Source organism: Mesitornis unicolor, unplaced genomic scaffold, assembly GCF_000695765.1.
Source record: "Mesitornis unicolor isolate BGI_N332 unplaced genomic scaffold, ASM69576v1 scaffold21063, whole genome shotgun sequence".
Classification (NCBI taxonomy): Eukaryota; Metazoa; Chordata; class Aves; order Mesitornithiformes; family Mesitornithidae; genus Mesitornis; species Mesitornis unicolor.
Window position 1 is genome coordinate 130,688 of NW_010175641.1, and position 11,198 is coordinate 141,885.

General features: G+C 48.7%; 1 protein-coding gene across 1 annotated transcript in view; it reads left to right on the forward strand.

Moving 5' to 3' along the window:
- LOC104538319 (alpha-2-macroglobulin-like protein 1) overlaps nucleotides 1-9,482 on the forward strand; it is a 22,681-nt gene extending 13,199 nt beyond the window's left edge. The window contains exons 18-35 of the mRNA XM_010181476.1: nucleotides 645-759; nucleotides 1,412-1,637; nucleotides 1,767-1,893; nucleotides 2,487-2,608; nucleotides 3,104-3,158; nucleotides 3,773-3,856; nucleotides 4,896-5,072; nucleotides 5,213-5,294; nucleotides 5,670-5,826; nucleotides 6,063-6,137; nucleotides 6,528-6,690; nucleotides 7,101-7,315; nucleotides 7,453-7,668; nucleotides 7,781-7,905; nucleotides 8,198-8,288; nucleotides 8,832-8,900; nucleotides 9,211-9,313; nucleotides 9,442-9,482. Of these exons, the coding sequence (XP_010179778.1) occupies nucleotides 645-759; nucleotides 1,412-1,637; nucleotides 1,767-1,893; nucleotides 2,487-2,608; nucleotides 3,104-3,158; nucleotides 3,773-3,856; nucleotides 4,896-5,072; nucleotides 5,213-5,294; nucleotides 5,670-5,826; nucleotides 6,063-6,137; nucleotides 6,528-6,690; nucleotides 7,101-7,315; nucleotides 7,453-7,668; nucleotides 7,781-7,905; nucleotides 8,198-8,288; nucleotides 8,832-8,900; nucleotides 9,211-9,313; nucleotides 9,442-9,482 (2,243 nt within the window). The remainder of the gene's footprint in view (nucleotides 1-644; nucleotides 760-1,411; nucleotides 1,638-1,766; nucleotides 1,894-2,486; nucleotides 2,609-3,103; nucleotides 3,159-3,772; nucleotides 3,857-4,895; nucleotides 5,073-5,212; nucleotides 5,295-5,669; nucleotides 5,827-6,062; nucleotides 6,138-6,527; nucleotides 6,691-7,100; nucleotides 7,316-7,452; nucleotides 7,669-7,780; nucleotides 7,906-8,197; nucleotides 8,289-8,831; nucleotides 8,901-9,210; nucleotides 9,314-9,441) is intronic.
- The last annotated feature ends 1,716 nt before the right edge of the window (nucleotides 9,483-11,198 follow it).

Genomic DNA, 11,198 nt, shown 5'->3' on the forward strand with positions numbered 1-11,198 from the left:
CTATAAAAAGGGCTCTGAGGAATGTAACTACCTGGATGTTCCCTGACATTAAAGCACAGCATTCCCTTTCCTGGGACAGACAAACCCATGTGTGGGATAGGATCTGTTTCCCAGTGACTACCCCACAGGCTGTGCTGAGATCTGGCTTCTGTCCTCACCTGCAGCTGCAAAGACAGACACTTCCTTTCTCTGTGTCTCAGTCTGCACTAGATAAACATACTAAGCTGGGTCACATACCTGCTGATATTTAAGCCATTGCTTGCAGAGGGCTGTGAGTTTTCTGCAGACAAGCAAACAGCATTGTTATTCACAGAATTACAGAAGTGTTGGTTACAATGGCACTCTGAAGGGGCCTAGTCTCTTTAGCACCGACTCTGGGTCAGGTCAGCAAGGGCTTTTGTGTAACCTAGTCTTGGAAAACTTGAAACCAGCTCACTGCAAGCTGGTTCTCCTGTTACCTCTCTCTTTTCCCTTCCTATTTTCCCTCTCCTACCGAATCAGCCCACTCCCTTGTGTTTACCTCTGCCAGACTCTTCCCATTGTCTCTTACTGCTTGCTTTGCCTCTTGCTCCAGTACTAGGCTGTTTATCATTGGCAGGGCTCACCTCTCCTAATCTTGTGGGACTCCTCATTCTTTCTTTCAGGGCAGCCTTCTACAGAAGACCAAAGAATCACTAAGGAACAACCCAAATTTACAACCCATGGAAGACTTCACCACTATTTCCCTGAAACTTGGATTTGGAATCTGTTCTCTATTGGGTAAGTGATGCCAGACTTTACAAATGGACAGAAGGATGATCTCTCTGTTACTGAGTCTTGGCTGACTTGCATTTGTGCAAAATTCTGGCCACAGGTGTAAAGAGAAGTCTGCCTGTGAATTTTTTGGCTCTTCCCTGCATTTATAGTGCATCAAACTGAAGGACTATTACACTTTGAGGTGCAGAACTGAAGTCTACACAGGTTTAGAGAAAAGCAATATACTTCAAAACCAAACCACCAAGAATCCTCTCATCACACATTGGGGTACACTCTACTAACTTCTCAATTTGGTGGGTGTACCAGCAAAATCTGTAGCCCTTGTTGCCACAGTGTTTAAATTAAGGCTGATGAATCGGCAGTCAGAAGGATATGGTGCTGCTGCTTGCAGAGCATCATTGTGTTGACTGACAGAGTTGGGATGCTTGGGCAGTGTCTTGCTCAGGAGAAGTGTATAAGGAAATTATGGCATTTAAGCAGGGTTTATGGCTTTAGGGATCGAATACTGAAAGCTGCCTTGCTGTAAGCCACTGGAGCAGAAGTCATTGATTCGAGCATAAGGACCTGCATAATCTCCCTCCCCCAGGGCCATGAGCTCTCCCCAGTGTAGCGGAGTGGGGTGAATTTCTTCATGCAACTGCTCTCTTCCTCTCAGCCCCAGCGGCAACAGGAGTGTCCCTATCACTGTGCCTACTGCAGCTGCAGAGTGGAAAGTCAAGACATTCTGCATGGCTGGGAGGGGATTTGGTCTTGCCCCAACTATGAGCCTCAGAACAGTCCAGCCCTTCTCTGTGGATGTGATGCTGCCATATGCTGTCATCCAAGGAGAGACGTTCATGCTGAAAGCTACTGTTTTCAACTACCTGCAGCAGTGCATACAGGTATGTGCCTGTGCCACAGGTAACACTGTGTGGGACAGATCTACCGTGCCCTCCAGTTTTAGAGTGTGTTGTGCCAAGCCATGTCTCCTGAGTTACCCAGTTGCTCACCTGTGTCTGTCATTCCCTCAGATCCACGTGGCCCTGATTAGATCCTTAGACTTCCAGGTGGAGCCATGCCGGACCTGCAGTGACAGGGAGTGTCTGTGTGTAGAGGAGACCAAGACCTTCATGTGGAATGTGACAGCAGTCCAGCTGGGTATGGCAGCAAAATAGGAGAGGTGATGGGGCATCCTAAAACTAAAGTGAGAGAAAGTAGGAGGTCCAGAGAAACAGACAGAGCTTTGCCTCCTCTAGATCCCAAAGTTTGTTCTTATTGGTCCAAGCCAAGTGATCCATCATGTCCGCCTTCTTTATCTCTTCTTAGACAGGCCTATCAGAGAGGACAGGAACTGAATGGGTGGCATGGAGAACTCTTGAAGAAAGGGCTGTGGGACCAGCTGAAGAGAAAAAGGCTGTATAGATTTGGGTGGAGGAAGCTTGTATTGCTGGTGCTGCTCTTCATATGCAATGGGAAGGGGACACTGGGGTCCAAGGGGCTGCATTCAACCTTCTGTTGTTACAATCATATGTAGTGCAATGAGGTCGCTGGTGGTGAGGCATTACCTAGTTCCCTCTTGCTTAGGGTGTCTGAACAAGCCATCAGTACTGGCTGGCTCACCTTTACCAGCTGAACCACTGAGGCTATGAAGACCAGCCACCTGAAGCATCTCAGACCACTATCAGTTAAAGCAACTTGACTCCATTTGGCCACAGGTATAAGAAACAGGCTCTGTTCAATTTATTTGCTAGGGACTCTGAATATCACACTGAGGACAGAGGTATTGGACACCACACCACGGTGTGGGGGCAGGAAGACCTTGCCAGCTACCATGAGGCGAAGGCATACGCTGGTCAAACGCTTGTTGGTCCGGGTCAGTATGAGAGAAGGCTCGTCTCTCTCTCTCTGAGTATCCCTGCCTCTGGGGGGAGGGAGGCTGAGCTGGGCCAGATGGTTTTCTTTCCTCATTTTTTGGCCAGCATTAGCATACCAAGGCTGTGGTTCAGTTTGCTTTGTGCCCCCCCAGGACCTAGCCAAGCCTATTCCCTTCTTGCGGTACACTTTCTTGAGCTGCATTCAAACACCGTGTCTATGTTTGTCCCTGTACCTTTCCCTGCTCAATCACCCATTGCACATGAGCTTTTGTATGTGCTCACTGACCAGAGAGTCCTGTCCCTCGGGCTTGCTCTTGCTCTCTTGAGCAGTGAAGCAGGCAGCTTCAGTGCAGACTTGCCAAAGGTGAGAACGACAGAGTCCCTGGCAGCCTGGGGGCTAACCACTGATCTTGCTCTGAAATTTTGCTGCTGTTTGCAGATTTTGTGTGTAATTGTGTTTCTCCTGTCCCATGTTCATGTTCCTGCCCTGGCAGCCAGAAGGTGTGTTAGTGGAGAAGTCTTACAGTGCCCTTCTGTGCCCAAGAGGAGGTATGTGGACAGCCTGAATGGGTCCTGCAGCCTGAAGTAACTAGACCTGAGAGTAGGACTAAACTGTGAGAGGTCTGATGAAAGAATGCTTTCAAATTATTTTTCATATAGGAAATTTCACTTCCTCTTAGACAGGAAAGAACAAGAAATATTACTTCCATATGTGCTGTCCTACTGAATTTGCCACTGAGTATAGGTGGCAAAATCCCGCTCTGTAGTCTCCCTCCCATACTGCAGCTCCGCCAGTATTTCTGGGGCTTGATAATCACTGGTGAGAGCTGCTCAAGCCTCCCATCCTGTCCCTGCAGCATTGCAAGTCTCTCCAGGATGTCCCCCTGCCGAGTGAGGACTGTGATTCTTGTGACACTTGTGAAGTGTAGTGAATTGAGTTGTGGAGCTTGGTGAGCCCTCAGCCTGGCCAGCAGCTCTCATGTCTCTTCTAATCTGAAAAGTTTCCAGGCAATGGAGCTTGGTTTGATGGCTTGGATAGAATGTAGGGAGAGTCTGGGAGAGACATGTAGGCAGTGTCCCATTTGTCTGTGCCAGTCTTGTCTCCCTGGTTAGATGCATTTGACTTGATTTTTCATGCTACATGTTTATCCTGTTCTTATCAGGAAACGTGGCTGAAGAACCTGTGTCCCTTCGCCTTCCTGACGACGTGGTAAAGGGGTCTGCCAGGGCTTCCATTTCCATCTCGGGTAAGTGATTTCTATTATGGGCTCTCTGACTACATAAGCAAGGCTTGATGATGATGTCAGGGGATCCATTTGACATGAAACTGCTCAAAAGAGAGAATGCTGTGTTTTGATTCTCTGTAGGGTTTGCCAACACCAGGCTTTCAGATTTTTAGATTAGCACTTAGGCTTTCATGGGAAAAGCAATCTGCAGAGCAGAATAATCCTTATTTTTCTAGTCAGGACGTTGGAGCAGAGACTCTAAGCCATTATTTTTACTGGAACTTTGACACCTTGGGTAGTTCTGTGTAGATACAATCAGCAAGGCTCATAACCATCTTGTCTTCCTGTTAAGTTTTGCTGCTACAGCTAAAGATCCTGGAGAGAAGAACTTCTCAGCATTATTAAGTTGAAAAAGAACAACTTGGAAAGGCTACTGGGGCCAGACATACCTACCATTCAATACACTTCTTTGCATTAAGTTCATTTGCCCCCATGCCAGAGCTGGTATGAAGTCAGACCTGGCATGAATAGCCATGGATATTATGCAACCGAGCCCAAAGGAGGAAACCAAATACAAGGTTTTTCTGGCTGGAGGACATATGGACACTTTCACACCATCTGACTAGCACCCCTACTGGCTTACTGACCTTTTAATGCTTGACAGGTAGAACAGGCCTGGCTAAAGACCAGAAATATTCCAACCTTTCCCTAAATGCTTTTGTATTTGTCTGTCTGCATGACACACACTGAGCAACTGCAGCTCTGCTCATAGCCTTTTACAAATAGTACTTGTTATGGTTGGACCCCTTCAGACTGCAAAAACTGATAAGGGAGAATTCCTCTGGGACTCTGTAGTGTGGTAACCCTGCATCATGATGCCAGACTAAGAATAGGCAAAACAGTCACCGCTCTCCATCCTGCACTCTGTTGTTTGCTTCTCTTTCCTCCTCTCTCCAGTGTTTTCCTCCTGTGCTGAGATAAAGCACTATTATCCACTGCCTGGCTGAGAAGCACCTCAAATCATTCTTCCACCTGCTTTGTTTCTTATACCCTTGTGTAGGTGACCTCATGGGGATTGCACTGCAGAACCTGGACCACTTGGTACAGATGCCCCATGGCTGTGGGGAGCAGAACATGGTGCTGTTTGCCCCCGTTGTCTATGTGCTGCAGTACCTGGAGAAGACAAGGCAGCTGACCCCTGAGATCAAGGAGAGGGCAACAGGATTCCTGCGCAATGGCGAGTACAACAGACCCACCTTGCTCCTCTGCCTTCCCCTGTGTCCAACCTACTAATAGCTATTGCCCTTGCACACATTTTGTCAATGCTGGCTCCTCTGTGTTACTGTGCTGTATTATTCACTGTTCCCATCTCCCCAGGGTACCAGATGCAGCTTCTTTATAGGCACAGAGATGGGTCCTATAGTGTCTTTGGGCAGCAGGATGGGGAAGGGAACACCTGGTAAGCACTGCAAATCTCCCTCATTCATGATTTTTCCTGACTGGGCCACAGCAGCTAATGTGCCTATAAAAGCTGATAGGATGTGTGTTCCTTCTTTTGGATGGAGACCCCAGGAGCAAATTGGCAGGGAGAGAGACTGAGGAAATTGAGCCACTTGAAGAAGCAATGATGTAGGGCAGCAGATTTTATGGGAAACTGGAACAACAAAGATGTGCAGGAGCAGGAGTCTTTCCTTGATTTTCAGTTTGAAAATATCTTTTTTTTGGCACCCCACTATATCAGTGTTAACTTCAGGGGCAAGCACCAGGAGGCCTTGGACTTTCTTTTTTTCTTTTTTTGTGTTTCTCTTTCTCTTACATCTCATCCTCTTCCTAGGCTGACAGCTTATGTAGTCAAGATGTTCAGCCAAGCCAGAAAATACGTCTATATAGATGGCAAGAACATCCAGGATGCCCTGCGCTGGCTAGAGCAAAACCAGCTCCCTAGTGGCTGTTTTGCCACCAAAGGGAGTCTCTTTCATTCCTCCCTAAAGGTAAATGAGGTCCAAGCCATGCAGCACAGCTGGTAATGGCTGGACAGATGGTGTTACAGCTAAAGATTGTAGGATCCCAAAGGATCCTGGAAAGTCACTCCTGCAACACATGCAACCAGCCTTAAAGTGAGCAGGGTATGGGGTGGGGAACGCAAAAGGAATGCTTTTCCTCCTGGGGAGCCACTGCCTTTGCCCTCCAAATGCCACTCAGAGTGAAAGGTGCATTCCCTTCACAGGGCAGCATGGATGATGAAATCTCCCTGGGGGCGTATGTCGCTGCAGCACTGCTGGAGATGGGTCGGCTGCTTAAGGTAAGCACGCTCCCTCCTGCTCTCCTGTACACTCCCACGCCAGGGAACTGCTATGGACGTATGTCAGCTCCTAATGCTGGCATTCTGCAGGCCAGGAATGGGTAGGGAGCTCCTGGGAAGGAGCTGATGTTTGGCCAAACTGTGAAGTCGTTCCTCAAAATAGACAGTGCTGTAAAACTGGCATGATCCAAAACTGGCTGTAGTGTTTGGTAGCTATAGCTCCCAGTGGACACTGGGGCTGCACAGCCTGTTTTCTCAAGAGAATGTGTAATTTAATGGGTTTCTCTGGAGCTACATGAGGAAGACATAGTCTGGCTCCCTGGAATGAGCTCTACTGCCTCCTGTTTTGCCCTTGTCAGAATTTGGCATGTGTCTCTTCTCCCAACACAGGGAAAACTGATGCAGAGTACCCTCCGCTGCCTGCAGCAGGCGGTTCACAACATCACCAACATCTACACAGAAGCCATGCTAGCCTATGCCTTTGCCCTGGCTGGGGACTATGAGACAACCCAGGAGCTGCTGTACAAACTGGAAGAACAGGCCATCAAATCAGGTACTGACTGCTGGCTGGCATAATGCTTCTTGTTCACCTGCTGGGATTTGGAGTAATGTTTGACTAGCTAAAGCAATTAAAGTGACATATGTATTTGCACATATTCCTTGTATTTGTGCAGTAACTGCACTGTGTAATAGAAAGCACAGTAACTTATTTCACGGGCTGTAAGTGTGACTTATCAGAAAGAATTTCCTCAGACTGGCGGTTTTCAAGATCTAGAGGGAGGAGGTAGGAATCAGTGAGCTACGAGCATATGAAGCCCTTGAGAATAAACTGAAGAAAGCAATCTTGGTCTGAGTACAGGGAATGAGCTGAAGGAGCCCTGAAAGCACTCTGGGTTTTTTTTTCCTGTGAATCCCCAATTATGTTCTTTCCAGAGAGCCTGCATGCTCCTTTTGCTTCTGCAGGAGGGCAGATCCACTGGAGCCCCAAGCCAAGATCTCCAGCTTCCACAGTCTCCTGGCCTGATACTCACTCAGAGGACATAGAGTTGACAGCCTACGTGCTCCTGGCGTACCTCTCTAAGCCACGGGTGCATGCGGGGGACATGACAACTGCAGCTGGCATTGTGGCATGGCTGACTCGGCAGCAGAATGCCTATGGGGGCTTTGCCTCCACCCAGGTAACAAGTAGCTCCCAGTGGATTGATGTGCTTCTGCACCCAGGGTTGGCAGGGCAAGTCCTCTCGAGGTCTTCCTGCTCTCAGTCGGCTACATTAGAGCTGATGCTTCAGCGGGGTGACTGTCTCTCCCTCTCTAGGACACCGTTGTTGCCTTACAAGCCTTAGCAAAATACGCAGCAAGGACGTTCAGCACATCAGGGCAGGCAGTTGTGAGGGTGAAGTCCCAGAGGGGCTTTGGGAAGGCTTTCCAAGTCAACCGCCAGAGGCGGCTTCTGGTGCAGCAGGCAGCACTGGCAGAGGCCCTGGGTCAGTTCCTGGTGCAGGTCCACGGCAGCAACTGTGTCTTTGCTCAGGTGAGGTGGTGGGATGAGTGTGGCAGAGAGTAGAGGTGAAGGTCTCTGCCTCTTCTGCTTGCATGAGATCATGCCTGGCCTGTCTTCTCTGCTCCTGGCCCTCACACTGCAGACAGTGCTGAGCTACCATGAGCCTCTCCCGCGGACTGCTGTGACCTTCACTCTGCGGGTCAACACAGAGTTGACCAACTGCAGCCAGGCCAACGCTCAAGTCCTCACCGTCCGCATCCTTACCAGGTGACCCCAAGGGCTATTTACTCCTCCAGCAAGACCCACTGTGCTTGGGGACAGCAGCTGGGAAAGGGCTGCAATGGAAAGACCTGGCATCTGGGGTGGACGGGACAGAGAGTGAATTTGGTGGGTGGAAGGGGTGGTGAAGGAAGGTGCTGGCTACATCCTTTGAGAGGGAGCAGTGGCTGCCGTGTCCCTAGTCCCTGGCTGAGTCCTGCACACAGGGCATGGTGGTGGAGGGAAGTGGGGCTGGGAGGGCACTGTTCTCACAGAGTTAAACCCTCTGTTTCTTCCTCAGCTATATCGGGAGCAGAGTCACAACCAACATGGTGATCATGGAGGTCCCCCTGCTGTCTGGATTCGTCCTGACTCCCACATCCAGGATGTTGGTAAGAACTTTGGAAATTAAAAAAAAAAAAAAAAGATGGATATGGTGAATGGGTCCCACCTGCTTGCTCCTGTTGGGAGCTGTTTATTTCAGGCCATGAGGTAACTAAATTAGCAGGGACCCTTTGCTGTTGTAATTGAACCAAAAGCTCTCATTTCCATACAGACCCCACAAGGGCAGGCTACAGGAGATCAGAAGTGGTTCAGCCTCTCCCACTGAGACTATTCTGCCTTGGGCCAGGAACAAAATATACTGCTGAGTGTGCTAAACACCAGGATTTGTTTGTCAGAAATTCTAAGACAGGATTTCTTGGAAAGACTCTAGTTCTAGCCAAAAATATTTTTTCCAGTTAAGATGCTCATAAATGATGTCCAGGAGGGACTACCAAAGATATAATGGATAAAATCCTTATGTGTGAGAAAGATACGGTTCCACACAGAGTCAAGCTCCACACCATCCCTTCAATACAACAGTGGGTCCCTCAGGTCAGGAAGCCCTAAGGAAAGTGCTCACAAATTCCTTGTGTTATTGTTTCCTATCCCAGCTGGAGCGCAGAACCATTGTTAAGAAAATAGAAGTGAAAGCTGATGTGGTCTACATTTATCTGGAGAAGGTAGGTGTAAACAAAAGTGTTTGGTTTGCACAGCGAAAGCAAGAGGCCAGAGGACAAGGAACTCTGTGAGAAGCCTGAGGCTCAGCTAGGCATGACAAAAGAGCACTGGTAGAACTGGACAGAGGAAGCTTGCCCAGTTTCATTGTCATTGGGTTTTGTCATTGTCTTTTGCTGTTCCACACATTGCTAAAACCCAGAATCTCTAATGGATTAGAGAGATTTACTGCACTAAAACATTCAAGCTAGGGAAGATGAAGATGCAATGACTTCTTTCTCCCCTTCTTTGCTAATTTCTTTCCACATCCACAAGCTCAATGATGAATCTCAGACTTTTGTTCTGCAACTGGAACAAGTAATTCAGATTAAGAACCTGAAACCGGCCACCATCAAAATCTACGATTACTACCAGCCAGGTGGGTTGCAGATTTGCTCCTACTCTGGAACTGGGAGCTGAGTTCAGTTCTCTGGCTGAGAAAAGACATGCATACTTCTCTATGTGCCTGCATGTGTGTGTGACTGACTTCCTCATTTCCTTTTGCAGAGGAGCGAGCCTTGGCCAACTACAGTGCTGTCTGTAGCTGAGGTAGGCAGCAAATCCCTGGGTGACACAAATGGTGGCATCAGGAAATGATGAGTCTTGGGTGGGATGTAAGGAACCAAAGATGGGAAGGAGGATGGTAATCAGTGGGGGGCATATATCCAGCTAGAAAGAGGAACTGGGTGTTGCCTGTGGCTAGGTGTGTGGAGCTAGGATGGGGGCTCTTCTGCAACCAAGGAGGCAGCTGGAAGGCTCTGGTGGAAGGTCGCTCAAAATGAGCATGAGAAAGAAAGAGCTGAGCATCATGTGGAGTGAGAATGCAGAGCTATAGCAGCCTGTGCTAACAAGGGCCTTCAGACCCAGATACAGCTCTGTTCTCTCCACCCCCCACTGTATTCATTGGAGGGCAGCAAAGAGGGATTCAGGGAGACAAAAGAGCAAGCTGAAGCTGGGAAGATGTAGTATTCTGTCTTGTGGGATGACATAGCCAGCTGCTAGAGGGAGGACGGCTTGTTAGTAGTAGTCTGAAGATGGCCATTCTGGAAAGATAAGATAGGATCTTGACATGGTACATGCTGCATCCTGACACAACCCCACAGCTAATGTGCTGCCTAGGGACCTGCCTAGAGACCCACCTCCTCTACTAGCCAAGACAAGGCACCTTCCACAACCTGGTGATAGCCACGGAGGGACTGGATCATGCCCTCCTTGTTTGTGTTACCTTCTGTCCCCATAATTGCACACAGTTCCTCAGAAAGGGGTAGAGGAGCTCCCAAATTTCTGATAAAGAAAAGGAGAGGAACTGCCACGCCATGACTCCTGCCTTTGCCCAATATTTCAGGTTGGGCACTGAATGGAAGGAAGTGCCCCAGCTGGGACACAGCCCACACTGAAGTTGAGCCCGTGTGGTCCTGCATCTGAGTGGATGGACTGAGGGATCACCAGAGTCCAGCACTTGTGCCTGCACTGTGAGGGCATGGGTTGGGGTGTGTGTGTGTGTGGAGGTGTCATATGTCTGGTACACACCTGGGAAAAAGAATTAAAGTAAGCATGACCCCTTGCTGCTATTGTGCTGGTTGTTGGTGAACAACAGGTTTAGCTCATGAAGATATAATTTCTGCCATTGCCAATGTAGAAATCTCCTAGCTCCCTTATTGCTCTCTCCTCATGCTTCCCATGGTTTCTGCAAATACTTCCTGCAGTAGGACTCAGACTGTTTTGGAGTGCAAGATCCAACTGAACATGCTGTGACAGCTGTATCTCTTATGCCCTTCCTGCAAGCTCCTGTGCCATCAGCTCTTCTTTGAAGCATTTTCCAGGTACTAATGCAGTGCTCTGAGACTCTAGCCCCTCACCTGCCCTGCAGCAGTACAGCCATGCCAATTGCTCTTGATAAAGGTCTCTAAATGTGACTGTTGGCCAAAGGAACTGTTGAACACCTCCCAGTCCTCCCTTGAGTTCAGCTCCATCTTATGTGATGGTCACCTCCCCCAGGCACCAACTCTGCATTGGTGCATGCTCTACCTCCTCCTGTGCAAGTTTGCTACTGGAGGCGCAGGGTTTTGCACGTATACATGTACATACACACACAGAGCGGAGGTGAAGAAGTTCTTTTTCCAAGGTGCTCTTAAATGCAATTTTTCAGGTTTGGGAGGAAAACAGTAAACCTGAATAATAACTCAAATCAGACAGTTTTAGTCTTCTGACTTTTAATAAGATGCCAGGCACAGTCTGAGCCTTTCAGAGACTAACTGCTCAGC